This window comes from Ostrea edulis, chromosome 8 (assembly GCF_947568905.1).
Source record: "Ostrea edulis chromosome 8, xbOstEdul1.1, whole genome shotgun sequence".
Lineage (NCBI taxonomy): Eukaryota > Metazoa > Mollusca > Bivalvia > Ostreida > Ostreidae > Ostrea > Ostrea edulis.
In genome coordinates, this window is record NC_079171.1 from 52,177,541 (window position 1) to 52,198,183 (window position 20,643).

The window sequence follows — 20,643 nt, forward strand, 5'->3', positions numbered from 1 at the left end:
TCGGCTATATTTTAGCATATCTGTTATGATATCACATGACTTCGTTGATCACGTGGCGGTCATTTATAATTGTGAAGTGTTTCACATAAATCGCTTCAGCGCAGCTCATTTAACAATTATATTAAACTATTTGTTTGATAAATGAACTCACCGTATCCTTGTGTACCCGAAATGTGCTTGGGAAAAATGGTAGTATTACTTATGTACAAAATACACGTATTTCATGAAGAGTTCTACTTACGGACACACTTACCTACACATTTGATGGTAATCTGTATTCAAACAAAGTCATCAAACATTTAACCAAGCAAGATTCGGGTAGAGAACAAACTCCTCTTACGATTTCCGTAATAGATCTCAAATCAATCCTCATAAATTACCTGCGCTAGACTCTTTTATAAACACATCATAAAATTCTACCTCTTATCACTGGTATAAAACAGAGTACATTTCAAAAGTATATTTTTCGAAAGCAGTGTAAATACGCTGAATTTCAATCAATATAATTAAACAAACTATTTTAAAATATTCGGACATATAAAACATTAAAATACAATTCAGACACGTGAATTTTACTATAGTGTTCTGACATCTTATAGGCAGTTTGAAATAAGGTCTGAAGTTTTTGACACTCATCTCGTCATAACAGTTCAAGTTTGCAGTGACTTGACGTCATGTTATATGTCTCTTCTGTGAAATTGTTAATTTTTTCACGTAGTTTTTTCAGAAGCTCATCCTTTTCCTTTTTAAGTGCATCCAATTTATTCTTTAGATCGTAGTCAATTTTTGACAAACGATTTAATTTAGCGAAACAAAACGTACAGACATACTTATCATCGTCTGACAAAATCCTTTGCAATACCTCCTGTACTTGTAAGACTTGAAAGGCTGGTGAATTAATGACTCGTTGTTTCGTAGATATTTCATTAAAATAAACACAGCATGTGCTGTTGTCAAAAGCCGCCATTTATACATGATTCGGAATGTTATTTACATGGTACTTTCGTTATATTAATTAAAGAGTCTAAAACGATTACGAACACAGAGGCGCTCATACGTCATTTTTGTAACGCGGTCGCTGATTGGTCGATCCATACTAATTGAGTCCAATCGCGTTTCGCTAAAAATTGCCAACTTTTAGATAGCTCGATCGGCCAAGGGTTTATGGGGAGCGGAAAGGACCGAAAACCATTGGCTAGCGAAGATGACAATATGGCAGTGGTGGAGGTGATAAATAAACAATCCAGTAAAGAAAAACATCTTATGCATCTACTTCGTCGTTTGGTATTGGTGTGTCTTTCAAATAATATCTTTTTTAAGGCTAAGCATATTCCAGGCAAGTACAATGTGGTGGCTGACAGGTTGTCACGTTTGCAATTTCAGAATGCGAGGGAGGCAGCACCATTCTTAGAACAGCAAGCAACTGTCATTCTTCCACAGCTAATACAGCGTTCACCCCAACCACTCGTTCGATCCTGGTGGCAGCTTTATCCCCCTCTGCACGATCTTCATATAGAAATTCTTGGCAACTTTACCTCACTTACAGAAATGACCCAGTGTCTCTACAATTACTTACAATAGACATTTGTAACTGTATTGGTTTTCTGTTTGAAAAACAGTACAGTTCTAGTAGCATTGCTTCGCATATATCAGCATTAAGTTATGTACACAAAATTGTAAATATGCCTGATCCAACTCAAACTTTTATTGTTCGCAAATTACTGATATGTTGTAACAAGCTACTACCCTCTCAGGAAGCTAGATTACCAATAACAAAAAATATAATGCATAAAATCTTAGCTGCAGTAGTCTTTACTGTTCCACAAGCGTTAAATCGGGTCCTTTTGTAAGCTCTTTTTATACCCCCCGCAACAAGTTGTGGGGGGTATACTGGAATCGGGTTGTCCGTCTGTCTGTCCGTCCGTCTGAATACGCTATGGTTTCCGGGCTCTAAAGCGTTATCCTTTCCACCTACCGTCACCATATCATATATATGGACTACCCATGGGATGAAGATGTTCCCTATCGATTTTGGGGTCAAAGGTCAAGCACACTGGACATCGAAGTAGCAATATGGTTTCCGGGCTCTAAAGCGTTATCCTTTCCACCTACCGTCACCATATCATACATATGGACTACCCATGGGATGAAGATGTTCCCTATCGATTTTGGGGTCAAAAGGTCAAGCTCACTGGACATTGAAGTAGCAATATGGTTTCCGGGCTCTAAAGCGTTATCCTTTCCACCTACAGTCACCATATCATACATATGGACTACCCATGGGATGAAGATGTTCCCTATCGATTTTGGGTTCCAAAGGTCAAGCACACTGGATATCGAAGTAGCAATATGGTTTCGGGCTCTAAAGCGTTATCCTTTCCACCTACAGTCACCATATCATACATATGGACTACCCATGGGATGAAGATGTTCCCTATCGATTTTGGGGTCAAAAGGTCAAAGGTCACGCGCACTGGACATCGAAGTAGCAATATGGTTCGGTTTGTCATGCCATTTGTTTTTTACACTCAGATAAGAGGTAGTTTATACCTATTACCAACTTTTTCCCCCGTACTTGCAGATATTCATTTGATATTTTGTACAGTGCTTTACAACAACGTATTGCACATCAAGATTACAAAATGAAACTTAGATAAGATAGTGTATTTACACTTTATAGGATCTTGTATTAGATCATGACTTTGGGACACATGCACAAAAAACTATTCGTTATATGAAATGAAAAAAACTAACATTGGTATACATTATATTTTTAGTCAACATAATACATTGTAGATCAGCAATGTCAAGGCCGTAAATTACATGGAGGCCGAGGAGGCAGCTGCCTCCTCCAACTTTTGAGCCAAAAAAAAATTAAAATTTAAAGTTCATTAGAATTTATGTTGTTTCCAATAACTAAGAACATGATACCTCCCTTAAAAAGCATTCCAAATCTTTCTTTTAGAATGAGTTAGTCAAGTAACATCTTAGAAGGCCTTAGAATCAAGGATTTTGCACGAAACGTGTTCAGTGTGCACAAAATGTGCTCAGCGTCTGGGGGCCTGGGCGGCCCCCAGACCCCCCGCCTAATTTTCTGCCTCCTCCAAATTGAAGGTTAATTTACGGCCCTGAATGTATATGAAAATACCTTAGCTGAAGGCATGCAGGGAATCAATCAATGATTTAATGAATTGAGACATCCTGATGCTCTTGAAATTTCAGGAGCAATTCTAGTTTCAAGCTACATATATGAATACATGGTAGATGCAAATCATTTTTTGCCAAGTTTACTTATTTTAAAGACTTTATTTGACGTATTGAAAAAGTCTGAAAGATTGTTTATCAAAATGTGTTCAGCAAGCATTGAAGATTCGAGATCTCGGCATTTTACAATGTATTGGTCAAGATATGTTTCCCCTCTAAGTAGTAAGGGGGACAGTATACAGTCAAGATGACGTCATGGGTTTTCCCCCACATAGGTCATTGAGGTCAGGGGTGAGTACACAGTCAAGGGGGAGTATACAGTCAAGGGGGAGTATACAGTCAAGGGGGAGTATACAGTCAAAGGGGAGTCTACAGTCAGAGGGTGAGTCCACAGTCCAAGGGTGAGTCCACAGTCAAGGGTAGGTGAGGAGGTGATTAGCAACACTTAAAGGATTAATTCACATAGCAACAGTCGAAGGATGATACCATAAATATCTATTGTCAGGGTCACCTTAGTTCATATAGCAACAGTTGAAGGATGATACCATAAATATCTACTATCAGGGTCACCTTAATTCACATAGCAACAGTCAAGGGAGGGATCTAAAAATATCCTTTTTTGTCTGCTTTAAAAAGGCCAAGTTTTAAGATTCTATGCACAACCATTACTTGCAATCAAAAGATCCAATTCAATTGAGTAAGTAATATTTTATTATCATATTTACCACGAAATTATGAACACATTTATGGATATTTTGAAGACATAAAAAGTAAAATTCCATCTACTTGTACAATAAAAGCTGCCCTCTATAACGTTACTTTTTTTTCTTATTAAATTATGAACTGATTAACAATAAGAAATTGTCAATCAGTATATAAAATATCAAACAAATCTCAATGGATATTTACAGTTTTACACAATTCATAGTATGGTATTGACGTTATTGTTAATGTCAATATCACAAGTTGTGAATTTCACTCTCTTTTTCTTTGGTGTCACGGGAGCCAACTGGTCCTCCAAATAATTAACAATAATGTTCATTTGTTCCAAGTCCTTTGAAACGCGGTCGCTCAAATCTCGGAGTAATTTAAATTGTTCTGCTAACGGCTCCCTCAACCTCTTTTCCAACAAATTATATTTCTCAGGATTTTTTCGTCTACAATAAACAGGATAAAAATGACATGTTGCAATAAAAAAAAACCAATTCAAGATATTTTATATTAGTTCCTTTTCCCCAGATTAGAGATGATGTTAATATGCATAATATTTAAATTTTATGATATTTAAATTTTTTTTAAAATTTTCTCTAATTCAAACATTATAATAATAAACAAAGTATAAATAAAATGTTTATGTTTACCGGAAAGTAGTAAGGATGGAATTCTCACAGTTTTCGAAACTGTCCAAAGGTTCCTCGTCAATCACGGTTGCTAACCGCCAGTTTGAATCCATGGCCGGCGAGTACATGTAACTGGCTGAGGTGCCGCAGTTGTGCTGGCTCTCAGGTCTAAAGAGATATGGAGAGGATTACTTTCCTTTGTACTTCGATAATTTAGTTTGAACATAAATTTAATTTTACTTCATAAAAAGCAGTTAGTCTTTGGCACCAAATAAAACATTGATGTACATCATTCCAATTCTACGTATATAAAATGTTAAGAAGAAACGAGAAACTTGGAGATTTAATACTTTGAAGAGATAGAGGGAGAAAATACTCGTTATCTGTTTAAAATTTACTAAATATAATAAAAATTGTTAAAAGGAGGGAGAAAATACTCGTTATCTGTTTAAAATTTACTAAATATAATAAAAATTGTTAAAAGGTGTAACATTACACTAAAATGATTGGAAAATTTATGGTTCTAAAATCATTTCAAGTCTAAAATTAATGTTTATATATACCTTTTAAGTAGAATTGTCTCGGTTTGACTTGTACTTTCGGGGGTAGGAGTGGAAGGCCTTTAAAAGAATATATAACACACTTTCTGATTCCAATTAAAACATTAATATTTATAATGTATATTATCTATATAACGTGAAACAAAGCACTACATGAAAGTAGGCATATCAAGCCAAAGAAAGATAACTCTTATAAAAGCTGTTAAACTCACCGCTTTGGCAGGCCTTCCATTTCCAACTCTTCACTCATCTTCAACCACATTTGTTCGAACTCCTCGAATGAATTTGTGGAGTCGCTGTCAGGAGAAAAAATAAATACTGTAAATCAGACCCATACTGAATTCAAAAAAATTCCATTTCTAGTTCTTCACCCATCAAGCTTAGAAAAAAAACCTCAAACTATGTAATATATACTGAAAGATACATGTGAAATTCAAATAATTAATATATAGAGCACTAAATATTCACAACTAAGTACTGAAATTTTACGCTCCAACCCGGGGTCGAACCAGCGACCTGGCACCCTCCGCCTAGCAAGACTGTCAACTCAGCACATTAGCCCATTCGGCCAAGATATGACCTCCCATATATATATATATATATATATATATATATATATTAAGTAAAAAAATATTTTTTAAAAATTGTTCTACTTACAGAATGTCAAGAAACTTTTCTGCCATGATCAGATTTTTTGTCAATGATAATTTCTGTTTGCAAACTCCATTTATATATAATTTCGGGTGGACGTTATGGATGATGATTGGGTCTTTGGAGTTTCTTAACTCTAATTTCGTAACACTATAATTGGTTGGTTGAGTAATGACCGAGAAGTGCCCCTATTGATCGTATTTATCATCTGCACCCCTTTTAGTCACGTTTGAAAAATACCGCCCGGTTGTCCAATACCTGCGCAAACATTGCAGCAGGAAGTGTCCCACTTATTTACGTGGCCTCAATAATTAACTCGGTTAATGATCTCAGCTTACTGATTAATTTTACACAAAATATATATGTATTATGAATGTAGTTATGGAACAACATCAATCATTGTATTTCCGCTGTATATTATATTATCATTAATTCCTACACGAATTACTAACAATTAGTTTACTAACTTTAGGGGGGAAAAAAACCGAACAATTTCATGGAGACAGGATCAGAATCATGCTCATTTCTATATATGGTTGGGGAAACTGGAGACTCTTGTCTGTCATTATATCATTGTATCAGCTTGAAATGTACATGAGGGCTATTCTCAGCCAGCGCCAGTACTGAGTAGGGAAAATAAACAATCAAAATAATTTGATTATAAAATACATTTATTATATATGATATTTAAAGGGTCACCAACATGCGTAAAAATGGTGGTGTGACTGAATGTGTGAGATTTGTGACACACACTTGTCTCATACAAAAATGTCCTAATGATTTGTTATATAATTTCGGAACCGTCTTTCAAACCAGGGGGCAGCTCCGGAATTTGAAGCTACGGTTAGAGTGGGCGCCGTCCGGGTTTTATGCAAGGGGTATGATCAGCCCTGGTTGGGGCCCAGGGGACGATTTTTAAAAAATTATTTTTAAACGTTTGTAAATATAAGACCTGCAAAATCACAGCAAAACTCCTGTCATGTAGAAATATATCTTTTTTACTTTTTTTCTTACGAATGGTTGTAAATTAATCAGATTATTAAAAAAAAATCAAGTTCAATAGGACGATTTACTGATGAAGTTGAAAAAGATAACCATGCCCGCTTGTATTGTACTCGTATAATAAACATCAAAGAGTCATTTTAAACGCTACTTTGTAAAACCAATTACTTAAAGTCGAGTGACTGACACATTTGAATAAAAAAAAGAATAATTAGAATAATCAGAGTTTCCATATTTGCAATAACAGTGGCGGATCCAGAGATTTTTTATTCCAATGAATGATATTGTATTTTTTGTTCAACATGTAGGGAGAGGGTGAATTAAGTTTTTATAAACTGTGCCCAATCCCGTTGTAATATTTGATATAAAATAAATTAATGAATTATAAGATAAATCTAATAACTCATTTAGTAAATGAGACAAAGAAAAGATTAATGGGATGTCGAAAAAAATATGGTATGAATTGATGAAAAGTGTAAAGGTTGCGTTGCTGATGGAAATACCCGCGAATCCTCCGTCACATGATCAATTTAGCTCATGCGACTTTTTTATCAAATGGAAAATGGAGGGACGAACTACAGCATGTGTGATATGTGCTGCAATAGTGATGATGACACTTCAAGATTTTTATACTTTTGCTAAAATTATGGATGTTGCGCAGTGTCCAAGATGTCTGAACAAACGTGGAGTTGTAACGTGTAAAACTTACAAGAACAATTGTGTCAGTGTTTTCCTTAATCGTGCCAGAACCCAAATCCGTGAAATTCGCGTCCCTATGTGTACTATCGATATTGTGGTCAACAGAAAGTGGGAGTCCCTTACTGACTTTCCAGTAGTGCGGGACATTAGGGGACATCAATGTGCCAGTGTATTCAGTAAGTAGTACTTAGGGTTTTCATTATTTCAAATTAACGTGTATTTGACCACTTAATATATCATTTTTTGAACGACAAGTCGTTGTTTGTCGTTGTTGTGGTGATTTGCTAGAAGAGGAGGGGGTTTTTAACGAATGATGTATCGTGAGAAAAATAGGACCACGTGATATTTTCATAAACCAATCAAATCACTGCGTCTTTTACTATGGAATGTTTACGTTTGTACAACTTGTGTATTGGTATTTAATTATGTAATTTAGTCTTAACTGATTCTTAGAACGTTTCTGTAAATATCAAGAACAAATTAATAACTCGTGTTTTCAGTTCTAACTGTGACTGGTATCTAAAATAAGTACTCGTATGATCGGGTTCGGGGTACATACAGGGAATGTGAAATCGGAAGTTTGAAACGTTCCCTTTGTTAGAGGGTGTACAGTGAAACTGAAAGTAAACATTTTGTTTTTGTTGTAGATCCCCTAAAAAAAAATAATCACCGCTCCTTTTAAAAATGTATTGCAGATATGCCTACTGAAGAGTCCAAGATGTTGGCCACCACTACAATACCATCCACTTCATCAGCAAATACACAAGGGAGGGCTTGGATTGGGCCAGCGTCATTGAAAAGTACAACTCAAGGTAGGACTGCATTTGTTGAACTAGGTTGACTTGGTAGTTTTACACAATTTAACAAGAGTATAATCAGAAATATTATTGAAAGATTAAAAAGCAAAGTAGTATTTTTTTCTTACCAGGAAAAAAAACCCCAAAATAGTCACCACCTCTGTGTAAAAAAAAAATGTATTGCAGATATGCCTACTGAAGAGTCCAAGATGTTGGCCATCTTTACAGTGCCATCCACTTCATCAGCAAATACACAAGGGAGGGCTTGGATTGGGCCAGCGTCATTGAAAAGTAAAACTCGAGGTAGGACTGCTTTAACGTTATATATCCCTCAGCAAGGCGGGGTAACTCATACATATATAAGATAATGATGAAATTAAAAAAAAAATGTTTTCTATTATGTTCTGATTGAATGATTATCAATTATCCACCAGAATACATATCTATATCAAATGCGAATCTTGATCAACATATAAATTGATAATGGAAAAGAGCATTTTCAATTTCTGACACCTGAGGGATGGATAACCTTAATTGAACTAGGTTGACTCAGTAGTTTTACACAACAATTTAACAAGAGTATAATTCAGAAATATTATTGAAAGATTAAAAAGCAGAGTAGTATTTTTCTTACCAGGAAAAAAAAAACCAAAATAGTCACCACCTCTGTGTAAAAAAAAAATGTATTGCAGATATGCCTACTGAAGAGTCCAAGATGTTGGCCACTTCTACAATACCATCCACTTCATCAGCAAGAACACAAGGGAGGGCTTGGATTAGGCCAGCGTCATTGAAAAGTACAACTCAAGGTAGGACTGCATTTGTTGAACTAGGTTGACTTGGTAGTTTTACACAATTTAACAAGAGTATAATTCAGAAATATTATTGAAAGATTAAAAAGCAAAGTAGTATTTTTTTCTTACCAGGAAAAAAAAACCCAAAATAGTCACCACCTCTGTGTAAAAAAAAAATGTATTGCAGATATGCCTACTGAAGAGTCCAAGATGTTGGTCATCTTTACAGTGCCATCCACTTCAGCAAATACACAAGGGAGGGCTTGGATTGGGCCAGCGTCATTGAAAAGTAAAACTCGAGGTAGGACTGCTTTAACGTTATATATCCCTCAGCAAGGCGGGGTAACTCATACATATATAAGATAATGATGAAATAAAAAAAAAAAAATGTTTTCTATTATGTTCTGATTGAATGATTATCAATTATCCACCAGAATACATATCTATATCAAATGCGAATCTTGATCAACATATAAATTGATAATGGAAAAGAGCATTTTCAATTTCTGACACCTGAGGGATGGATAACCTTAATTGAACTAGGTTGACTCAGTAGTTTTACACAACAATTTAACAAGAGTATAATTCAGAAATATTATTGAAAGATTAAAAAGCAAAGTAGTATTTTTCTTACCAGGAAAAAAAAAACCCAAAATAGTCACCACCTCTGTGTAAAAAAAAAAAAATGTATTGCAGATATGCCTACTGAAGAGTCCAAGATGTTGGCCACTTCTACAATACCATCCACTTCATCAGCAAGAACACAAGGGAGGGCTTGGATTGGGCCAGCGTCATTGAAAAGTACAACTCGAGGTAGGACTGCTTTTGTTGAAAAATGTTAATAAATAGATATCATACATGTTAAGCCAATTTCAATTTCTTTTAGAAATGAATTGTAAAGCTTTATTGTTAAATTCTTGTGTAGACATGCAAATTCTTTGTTGAGACTATTACGATTATCACAATTATGATTTTTGGGCTAATGTTTTGTGTTTTTAAATTCCAGGGTTACAATTATCTACCGAAGAATTTGACGTGCCTGGGACCGCAGGTCAGTTTGAAACCCTACTGATGTTAATTATCCATGAGAATGAACTGAACAGATTTTTTTTTTTGATAATTACTTGTTGTATTTGTATGTTGTGTTTGATGCATTGATGAAAGTGTTAATTGTAATTACTTGTTCTAACTTTTAATAGGTGTTTTTGCCTGGGCAGTTGTCACAACACTTGCCATTATTCTGATTGTGATAAGGCATCTTTTGCTTTCGAAAATAAAATGCTGCTGTAGAAGGCAAGTCAACCATCTTCCTAGAACACCATCACCACCTTCAACACCGTGCACTCGTGAAACTGTAGAGCAGATAAGAATGCATTTATTGCACACACCATCTTTCATTGCTACCACCCCCAGCAGTTTATCGGCGTCAACCCCCAACACAGTAGTTTCAGTAACTCGACCTCTCCTTGGTGATAATGACGATGAACCTATTTCACAACGTACCAGGGCTAAAAGTGTCGCGAAGAGACTTAGCCTGTAATTTCTTTACTAGTTTTTCAAAGGGATGATATTACTACGTTTTGAACTTTTTAATGACTGTGTAGTGTACAAGTTTTGAAAATGATAACAGTAAACAGTTTTATGAATGTGTAATCAGTTTAAAGTTGTGCATTTTTTATGACAGATTTTTTTGGAATTGGAAAAAGCATAAACAATTTGATGACATTTTACTTTTAATGAATGTACATGTAGTACAGAGCAACGGTATTGTTTAAGGACATTGACTCGTTAGTTTTTCCTATGGTTGCTTTTAATGTTTTTGTATTTTTTATTTTTTTTTTATTTTATGCGACAGTTTGTATTTTACTTGAATACTGATCAAAGGAAAATTTAAAGTCCTGCCTTTATTTGCTGATTATTATAATTTACATATGACAGTGATCATTTGGTTATTTTTGGGATGTGCAATTGATGTAAAATGATGTTTAAGTTGATTTTAACTGATAAATGTGATTTACACTTAACATTGATCATTTGCTTATTATGATTGTGATGTATAAGTTATGACATTAGGGTTAATTGTTGCAGCACATATTTCTATATAATAATATTTAATATCCAATAGTTATAGAGTATTATGCTTAATATTATCTACCTGTGATATAATGCTGTTAATAACAATGCAGGTTTTAAATATTTTTGAACATTTGTTTAGCTAGAAATTCTTTTGGTTAGCAACTGGGTTTAAAGAATAAGTTTGCACAGTTTGATATTAAGCATGTTAATGTCTATTTATAGATATTTTTGTCAATAAGCCAGTATATTTCTTAACATTGTTTTTACCTAATGTCATTTCTTTGAAAATTTGTTAAGTATTAGGAAATACTTAAAATTTTTGTTACAGGATTTTTGTTAATAAAAAAGTATTCTTTCTATATTGCCTTCTATATTTTATTAATGTACTCAAGTTCGAAATGGATATTCCGATAATTGTGACATTACGCTGCTGTCTGTAAAAATAATGTTTTACTGGTTTTTCAATTTCATTTAACAAATAACTAGCCATGTTTATTAATATACCTTTTGTCCTTTGACATGGATATAAATTTATATATATTTTTTTTTTGTAATTAAGAGATGGCAGACAGCGGTTTATTAAAAGAAATCCTGGACTCCTTGAATGACCCAGACACCGTGCAGTTGTTTGCTACAGTTAATGGTCTTACTGGTGATGCCGAGGTCGAGAACAGATTAAGGGAGCTCCAGTGGGAAAAGCACATCGATGACTTATGGCAGGAGGTTCTTTCCGAGATGGAATCCCCAACTAAAAAAATTAGACCATCCCAAGAGGATGGCGATCAACCCTCTACGAGTGGGCAGTCGGGGGGTGGGGGGAGTTCCGAGGACCCATTAGAAAAACCCTATTTCATTTGGAAGAGAGACACTCGAACATTTAAGAAAAACTTGGCCCGCGACACCACGTTTAAGGTCAAATTTAACGAGCAGTGGAAGGGGGATAAATTGTTAGATATACATAACAAGTTGCACGATATGTTCGACGACCTGTTGTCAGAGGCCCGGGGTCACGATGCGGATCTGGGAAGGGTGGTCATCAGTCATTCGAGTTTAAACAATCCGATCGTCGTGCCGCTACAATCCTGGGAAAATCTGAATGCAGATGTCGTCCTGTCCGAGATCACCAAAGTACTTAATTCGAACGAAAGCTTGTCCGTGGACGAAAATCTGTTGATCACCATAGGGTCCATCGATTTGCCCAAAGGGGGAGGTAACCCTAGAAAATTACCCATCACGTCTCTCTTTGGTCCTAAAAATAGCGTAGAAAGAAAGAGATCGCTTTTTCACGTACAAAATGATAACAACGTATGTATGGCCATTTCCATTGGTCTCTGTTACCTGAAAACGTGTGAAAAAGTAGATGCTGTTACGTGGACAAATTTAGTGGGGAAAGATGCTGGAACAATGTTCGACCATATCATCAAGCACCGTACTGTTACTCGATCCTATTACAACAATATCTTGAAAACCTCGAGAAAAAAAATGCAAACGGAGTTGGCGATGTGGCTGTGTGAAAGAGCCGGAGTTCCTACTGACAGATATTTAGGTTTGAACGACATCGAACCATTCGAAACCTTACTTGGTGTCTGTATCAACGTTGTGTCCTCAAGAGTAGGGAATAAATTTGTCAGGGTGACGGAGGACGAGGACAAGCCACGTCTGTATTTATATCACGTGGACACAGAAACTGAAAAACACTGGCACGGGATTGCCAGCATACAAGGCTTTTTTAAGGCATCGTATTTTTGCCATACTTGTTTAAAACCGTATAATGATAAATCCAAACACACGTGTACCACCTCGTGTGAGGTTTGCTTACATGACCACTGTCCAGAAACAAATGTCCAAATAGGTTGTCGAACCTGTGGACGGGTCTGTCGTTCCGTGGCGTGTTTTAAACGTCATAAAAAACAAAGAGTCGTCAAGAAAGAGAGTTATCCTCCTCCTTGCGAACTGTTTCACCAATGTAAAAAATGTAGGGTCATTCTACATTGCTGTAAACGCTCTCCCGACTTGCACGTTTGTCAAGAATGGCAGTGCCCTAACTGTCTAGAATATCAAATAGGAGAACATCATTGTTATCAAAAACCGTGTGGATGTGATTTAGAAAAAAGAGACAAAAAATTTATTTTCTACGATTTTGAGACGCGTCAAGAGGACATCTTTCATTGCGAGCAAGGGTATCGACCGTCTTGCATCAGATGCGACCAATGTGTCAAAAAAGAACGCCAGTGTGTAGACTGTAGACTCTGTCAGAACTGTCGTGATCCGTCCTGTGGTCTACAACAACACAAAGTCAACTTTGCCGTGCTGCAGACCACCTGTCACATATGTGAGAAAAGGGAACTGGTGGAGGGCGCCTCCTGTAGTTACTGCGGAACACGGTGTGAGCAATGCTCCCGAACCCATAAAGGTGAATATGTGAACCCCCCTTGTCCCGACACTTGTGGAAAAAGGGAAGTGGTGTTTTCTGGCGACAACGCCGCCGAGCAGTTCTGTGCTTTCGTCACCAGTGAACATTGTAAAAATTCGATCTTGATTGCCCACAATGCCAAAAGTTTCGACTTGTATCCGGTTTTAGAAGTGCTCATAGACCGTCACTCTATTCGACCTAGCAAGATCATTTACAACGGTTCTAAAATCATGTACATGCACATTGCGCACAAATTAAATTTGACTTTTGTGGATTCCCTCAATTTCCTGCCCATGAAGCTTGCCAAAATACCAGATGCCTTCGGTCTACAGGAACTCTGTAAGGGATACTTTCCCCATTTATTTAATACTAAAGCCAATCAAAACTACGTGGGGCCGTATCCAGAGTTGAAGTACTACGGATACGATTTCATGTCGGCCGGGGAGCGGAAAAAGCTTGCCGAATGGCATGCAACGAAACGAGACGAAACCTTTAACTTTCGAGAAGAAATGTTGCAATATTGTCGCTCGGACGTTGATATATTGAGGCGGGGGTGTCTAGAATTTAGAAACTTGGTGATCAAGGTGACAACTCTAACAGAGGAAACGGTTCAAGCAAACGGAATCATCAAGAAAACGAGCTCGGGTGGAGTCGACCCCTTTGATTTTGTCACCATTGCAAGTGTCTGCATGGGGATATTCAAGTCGCTCTTTTTGAAGGGAAAAAGTAAAATAGAAATCACCAAAGATGGTGAATCGGATTTGTACGACATTCGTCATCATAAGAGTTTAGAGGGGGTCCATCTCGGTGATTGTTGGACGTCTCTCGTCGATTTAAGAAAGGACGACAATGTACAGATAGGAAAACGACATTTCAAAAGTCCCGTGGCAGTAGTACCATCTCAAGGATACACGAAGCGCGACAATTACAGCAAAATTTCCATCCAGTGGCTGGAGTGGTTGATGGAAAAAAGTCGTCAGCGGGGTAACCCCATTGTCATTTCCCACGCTCTCAACGGTGGTGAATTCCAAGTGCCAGGGACCAATTACAGATGTGACGGGTTTGTCAAGATTCCTGGCGGAAACGGAACCATTTATGAATTCTATGGTAAGAGCTTATTATTTTAACCTTTGCCCCCCCCCCCCCCCCCGTTTTCCCCCTAAACTGGAGGGGGGGGGGGGGCGGCAGCGGCGGCGTACCTGGACTTAATTACGAATGTATTGAGGATTGATATTGTTCATTTTGGTACAGGTTGTGTATTCCACGGTTGTCCCAACTGTTTCCCAGACGATAGGAATACCATCAAACACCCGTCTACCAATCAGACCATCAAAGAATTGTACGACATGACCAAACACAGAGAAAAGGAATTGAAAAATCTGGGATACAAATTGGTCATTGTGTGGGAGCATCAATTTAAATTTCAATTGGAGAAGAATGTAGCTTTGCAACAATTCGTGTCCACCCTAGATCTCCAAGACAGACTCGACCCACGTGACAGTTTTTTCGGTGGTCGCACCAATGCCATCAAACTGCATTATAAAGCTGCAGAAGACGAAACAATCCAATATTTCGATTTTACCAGTCTCTATCCCTGGACCAACAAGTATTGTCGGTATCCCGTCGGCCATCCGACCATCATAACGGACGATTTTCAGGACTTGTCGCAATATTTTGGACTGGCTAAAATAAAAATTCTCCCCCCTAGAAAACTTTATCATCCCGTACTTCCATACAATTCGAATGGAAAATTGAAGTTCCCACTTTGTAAAACGTGTGCAGACAGTGAAAATCAAAATGAATGTACATGCTCTGTTGAAGAGAGATCCATCACGGGCACGTGGTGTACTCCTGAAATTCAAATGGCAACGTCAAAAGGGTACGAAATCTTGAAAATCTATGAAGTTTATCATTTTGCCGAGTCTTCCAAATACGATGTCGAGTCGTGTGAGGGGGGATTATTCGCTCAGTATGTGAACATGTTTTTAAAAATAAAACAGGAGGCTTCCGGATTTCCGGCCGAATGCGACACGGAAGAGACCAAAAGAAAATACATTAGGGAATACAAAGAAAACGAAGGTATCCAATTAGAGTATGAAAAAATTAAAAAAAAATCCCGGTTTGCGATGTTTAGCGAAACTTTGTCTGAATAGCTTTTGGGGGAAATTTGGTCAGAGGTTGGGCATGCAACAATCCGTGTTCATTCACGAATCGGAAGCCGAAATTTTTTTTCAAATGCTCTCAGATCCTACAAAAGTACCACACAACTTTCACATTGTTTCGAGAGACATTCTTCAATTAGAATGGAGTAACAACCCCCTATTCGCGTCATTCGACAATAAAACTAATATATTCTTGGCCTCTTTTACCACCATGTGGGCTCGACTGAAATTGTATGGCGTTCTCGACAAATTAAACGAGAACGTCTTGTATTTCGATACAGACAGTGTCATCTTCAAGACAAAAAAGTCGGACAACTTGAATTATCTCCCCATAGGTAATCACCTGGGAGAATTGACTAATGAAATCTCTCCACAAGACGGGTACATTGTCGAATTCGTTTCTGGGGGTCCTAAAAACTACGCTTACCGCACACTGTCGGGAAAAGAAGAATGCAAAGTTAGAGGGTTTACACTTAACTGGGCCAACTCGAAACTTATCAATTTCCAGGCTATCAAGTCGATAATCTGTACCTCACACGACCGACAAATTGAAATTGTCAACCCTTGTAAAATATCGAGAGACAGCAGAAAGCGAAAATTGTTAAATAGGGTTGAAACTAAAAATTATAAGATGGTTTACACTAAAAGGAGAATTCTTCCTAATTTAGACACGTTGCCATTTGGATTTGGATTATAAAACGAAATATTTTGACGTTTTTGTTTTTTTTATTGAATGATAAATACACAAATAAAATGATAAAAGACATTATTCGTTGTTATTATAGACCTTGTGTGATTGTATCTTTGTATATCGTGTAATGATCGAGCCGTAGGTTCTGTGGTGAGACGGTAGATTTCGTGGCGAAGTCGTACAATACGACATCATTATCGGTCGCTTGTTGTATGAATCTGGGATTCACACCCCTATTGTCGACAATACCGTGAACAACAATGTGCACACACATAGTAATAAGGAAACACCTAACAATATTACGTAGGAGGTTAGATCCATGGTAGTGTCCATTGTAATTACAGACTTTTGTGATATGCATCATACATATAATAATTATAACTAGCTTGTAAGTTTGTATATATTTTATAACAAACAATCAAATTTCTATATATAAAGTAACGATCAGTAATACATATTAAATAGTTCGGTTTCATCTGAGTCTGAAAACTTTAACGTCTGAACTTGGGGTTTATGGTACTATCTTCTGTAGCAATCGGTTCGGGAGCAAGCAGTGCTGGCGAGATTTCTTCTGGATCAACAGTTTCTGGAACAACTGTTTCTGGAGCAACAGTTTCTGGAACAACTGCATCGGTTACAATTGGTGTCTCAATAGCTTCAGCGTGTGGGTCTTGAGTTGCGTTGAGAAGTGGTGTCGTAGATTCATTAACTTTATCTGCGTCTGTAGCGTTTGTTACGGTATCATTATCCTTAACTACTGTAACGGGTTTAGGTGCTACAGTGGGTTGAGCATCGTCATTTGTCACCGTAACAATCTCTTCTACAACTTTGGGTGTAGTTGGCTCTTCTACAACTTTGGGTGTAGTTGGCTCTTCTACAACTTTGGGTGTAGTTGGCTCTTCTACAACTTTGGGTGTAGTTGGCTCTTCTACAACTTTGGGTGTAGTTGGCTCTTCTACATCTTTTGGTGTAGTTGGTTCTTCTACAACTTTTGGTGTAGTTGGTTCTTCTACAACTTTTGGTGTAGTCGGTTCTTCTACAACCTTGGGTGTAGTTAGCTCTTCTACTTTTTCAGTTGTAGGAGCATCTGTAGTTTTAGGGTGTCTTTCAACGAAACCCATTTCGGCGTTGATGTCGAGTATAGTATTATCAACAATTGTGGTCGTAGACATGTCTGTATTATCAGAAGCGATCATGAATGTGATCACAGCCGGGCATCTATTTGACATTGTTACCAACTGTGGTGTAGTAACGATTCTTAAACTAGCAGTACACGTGTCGGATGTTGGGGTTTTAACATTCATGAGAACAGAAGACCCGCAGCCACCATTGATGCAATATACGCATGCGAAATTGTACGGACTGTTGATGATTTGGTTGAATTCATTGTTTGACGCGCACGATCCAGTTATCGATGATACTATAGCTAACACATAGTACGTATTACGTTCTCTAGATATCACGTCGTATCTAGGAGTTTTCACTGTCAGTGTCCCCAACGATAACGCGCTAGACATTAGTGTTGATAACGCTAATGCTGCGAATACACGAGAATCGATACCCATTTTGTTAAGATGTGGTGTAAAATACCTATAATCACTATACGATATGACTATAATAACAGATATATAAAAAGAGTTGAATCATTTTAATATATATTTTTAACACACAAATGCACAGGTGCGACAATAATGCGATTTCTAACACATACCATATCTACACATTGAGCCCATACATGGAACGAATTTACATTGGACTTGAACTGATCCGGTTAAAACTTGTCCTTTTTTCACGAAAGTTATTTTGTTGAATGTTGTTCTCAAATGTCCAGATGTAATTTCTTGGAATGGTGGAATTGCAGGCGTTGTAGCACAACCGTCTTTTACAAATGCGAATTCGTCTATAGTACACAATATTGGTTTAATAGAATAACTCGATGATGTATTGGCGTATTGTGCTACAGCGTTGATTACGATTCTAGGACCCGCGTCTTCAACCATCGTATGTATTCTATCAATGCCGTGAATCGCATTGAATACTGTGGGCGCGCGATTAGCTGGTGGTAGGTCGACCACGACCAATCCTTTCTGTATCGAACCGTCGATTGTTATGTATTCGTAATTAGTCGATACTAGCTCCGATTTAAATTCGTCACCCTTAAACGTTCCTATAATGAATGGGATACCAATGGTGACGCCGCACTGATATAAGTCTATTTCCATAGGTTCTGTGAGTTGCTGTAACGTAGACTTACGCACACACCCTCCAAAAATGATATTATCGGTCAGTCTAGATGTGGGGACTCGAACGTGAGCTGTACCATATTTGCTAATGTCGTATATCATTGGTATATTCGAGTCGGTTATGGCGAAATTAAAGTACTTACGACCATCGTACAATACTTCTATATTATCGAGACCCATGAGGTGCGCATCGATATCGCATCTGTATAGAGAAACACCAATGTCTATGAATTTGATGAATTTAGCAAAACCCGCGTTATTTCCAGATATGTGTAGGTATATTTTCTTATCACCTTCATACACTTTGGTGTATTGTGTGGGATCTAAAGTTTTGACTTCGAAGACCAATCGTTGTTTCGCTGAAAATGTGACGATTTTAGCAAGTTCGACACTCGAAATCCATCTGTAATTGTGCTCTTTAGATAGCTTGATGGTCATATCTTGAGCATTCGTACACTGTAGATATATAAAGACAATACACAGGATTGACGGTATACCATATTTATAACCCATGGTGTTGTAATACAGTATTGGCTAAAGTACTCAATCGTTCTACAAAGTTACAATTATTATTAGATTGTAAATTAATATTCGAATGCATTATTTCATGAGACCAAGAACATAATAGTAATAGTGAACATGGCATACAATTTCTTTGATTCAAATGTGTCACAATCAATTTCGATATATTACCAGCACAGAAACTATTACTGTCACTAAACTGTTCTAACAATTTCAAGTTCTTCAATCCATTGTAGAGGCAGAGTTTAGATCCTTTGTGGAACGCGATTTCTTCGTGTGTAACACCTGGTATGGGAAATGCAGTTCTTTTAGCTGCCAGTGCAGCTACCGTTTTATCGTTGCTGTTAATCAAGGATTCTGCAGCACTAGCGAACGTTGTTAAGTACCATTCGTCAATTTTGGGTTCGAACATAGTCAACTCGCATATCTTACACCTAGCGTACGACTTAATAATGCACGGTTTGATATTCTCAACATCCAACGGTTCGTCATCAGTATCATCAATATCACCATCTTCGTCATCACCATCATCGACGAGAATTTCGTCTGTTAGGTAACTATGAGCCTCACGGAGTAGATTGTAATGGTTCACTTTCATATTCTTCATTTTGTCGACACATAGATCTATAATATCAACGACATCGCCAGTTACGGTATCGACTACAACAGACTTGCGTGTACACTTGCGTCTGTTCTCGGATATATTCTCGACAACTGTCTTAAATTTGGCACACGCACCATCACATTGTTCTAGTTGTTTAATCGAATCTTTGAGTTCTCCCTTGTGGTGAGCGTTGAGTTGACCGTTTATTCTGAAATGTTTGGCTGCAGAAATATATCGTTCTGCAGAGGGATTTGGTGTCTCTGTGTGCAGAAAGCAACATCTCGCGAATAGATGGTATTCTATCGCATGCGGATTCACGTATTTTCCAGAAAATTGGTATAATATGGTACCCGCAGTCATTATTGTGACAGCGGTCATGGGCATGCACAAGAATACCAAATTGAACAGATCCCTGCATGCCCCGGTGTCTTCCAGCACTAAGCATGTTGTGCACATGGGTACGTCACAACTATCATCGATTTCGGTCTTACATTTTTCAACATAATCGGTCAATGCCGTCACAAATTGGTCTACTTGCGTTTGTTCGAATATCAACTGATATATTGTTGACATTTTTGGCGAGCTTTAATGGACACCCCTTGAGTCCGCTGTTATTTTTCTGCCGATTGATATGTTGCACGAATGCTGATATGGCATACCATTTCATTTTAGTGATATGGTTAGCAATAGATAGTCCATTTTTTTCACCTAATGGCTTAACTATCGCCTCTAATGCTGTCAATTTGTTTACAACGTAGTCCTTATAATGATCTAAATCGAGACTGGATACCAACATTACGTTGACTCGTTTCATCTTGGTTAACATCAGTTCCGCATTCTTAGCCAATTCCACAGTATCACTAATTGGTGTCACTGTGGACATAT

General features: G+C 37.4%; 3 protein-coding genes across 3 annotated transcripts; 2 read left to right on the forward strand and 1 right to left on the reverse strand.

The window, feature by feature from the left end:
• Positions 1-3,897: 3,897 nt before the first annotated feature.
• Positions 3,898-5,386, reverse strand: LOC130049187 (uncharacterized). The gene is made up of 4 exons (XM_056146438.1): positions 5,317-5,386; positions 5,108-5,164; positions 4,566-4,712; positions 3,898-4,361 (listed from the first exon to the last, which is right to left on the reverse strand). The coding sequence occupies exons 1-4, from the start codon at positions 5,364-5,366 to the stop codon at positions 4,127-4,129; spliced, it is 489 nt and encodes a 162-aa protein (XP_056002413.1). The 5' UTR covers positions 5,367-5,386; the 3' UTR covers positions 3,898-4,126.
• A 1,557-nt stretch (positions 5,387-6,943) lies between these two features.
• On the forward strand, positions 6,944-10,594 carry LOC130049185 (mucin-2-like). Its single transcript, XM_056146437.1, has 8 exons — positions 6,944-7,632; positions 8,152-8,268; positions 8,440-8,556; positions 8,946-9,062; positions 9,235-9,348; positions 9,744-9,860; positions 10,054-10,098; positions 10,247-10,594. The coding sequence occupies exons 1-8, from the start codon at positions 7,197-7,199 to the stop codon at positions 10,585-10,587; spliced, it is 1,404 nt and encodes a 467-aa protein (XP_056002412.1). The 5' UTR covers positions 6,944-7,196; the 3' UTR covers positions 10,588-10,594.
• Positions 10,595-11,025: 431 nt separating this feature from the next.
• On the forward strand, positions 11,026-16,453 carry LOC130049184 (uncharacterized). The gene is made up of 2 exons (XM_056146436.1): positions 11,026-14,643; positions 14,788-16,453. Exons 1-2 carry the CDS (start codon positions 11,685-11,687, stop codon positions 15,687-15,689), a joined length of 3,861 nt encoding a protein of 1,286 aa, XP_056002411.1. The 5' UTR covers positions 11,026-11,684; the 3' UTR covers positions 15,690-16,453.
• Positions 16,454-20,643: the final 4,190 nt, after the last annotated feature.

Bases quoted from the DNA above. Each gene is read 5' to 3' on its own strand.
- LOC130049185 (XM_056146437.1), top strand. From the start codon at position 7,197: ATGTCGAAAAAAATATGGTATGAATTGATGAAAAGTGTAAAGGTTGCG. The intron at 8,269-8,439 runs GTAGGACTGCAT...AATGTATTGCAG, and splicing joins ATTGAAAAGTACAACTCAAG to ATATGCCTACTGAAGAGTCC. The intron at 10,099-10,246 runs GTCAGTTTGAAA...AACTTTTAATAG, and splicing joins TGACGTGCCTGGGACCGCAG to GTGTTTTTGCCTGGGCAGTT.
- LOC130049184 (XM_056146436.1), top strand. From the start codon at position 11,685: ATGGCAGACAGCGGTTTATTAAAAGAAATCCTGGACTCCTTGAATGAC. The intron at 14,644-14,787 runs GTAAGAGCTTAT...ATTTTGGTACAG, and splicing joins AACCATTTATGAATTCTATG to GTTGTGTATTCCACGGTTGT.
- LOC130049187 (XM_056146438.1), bottom strand. From the start codon at position 5,366: ATGTGGTTGAAGATGAGTGAAGAGTTGGAAATGGAAGGCCTGCCAAAG. The intron at 5,165-5,316 runs GTGAGTTTAACA...ATTCTTTTAAAG, and splicing joins ATGGAAGGCCTGCCAAAGCG to GCCTTCCACTCCTACCCCCG. The intron at 4,362-4,565 runs GTAAACATAAAC...TGTTTATTGTAG, and splicing joins TCCATCCTTACTACTTTCCG to ACGAAAAAATCCTGAGAAAT.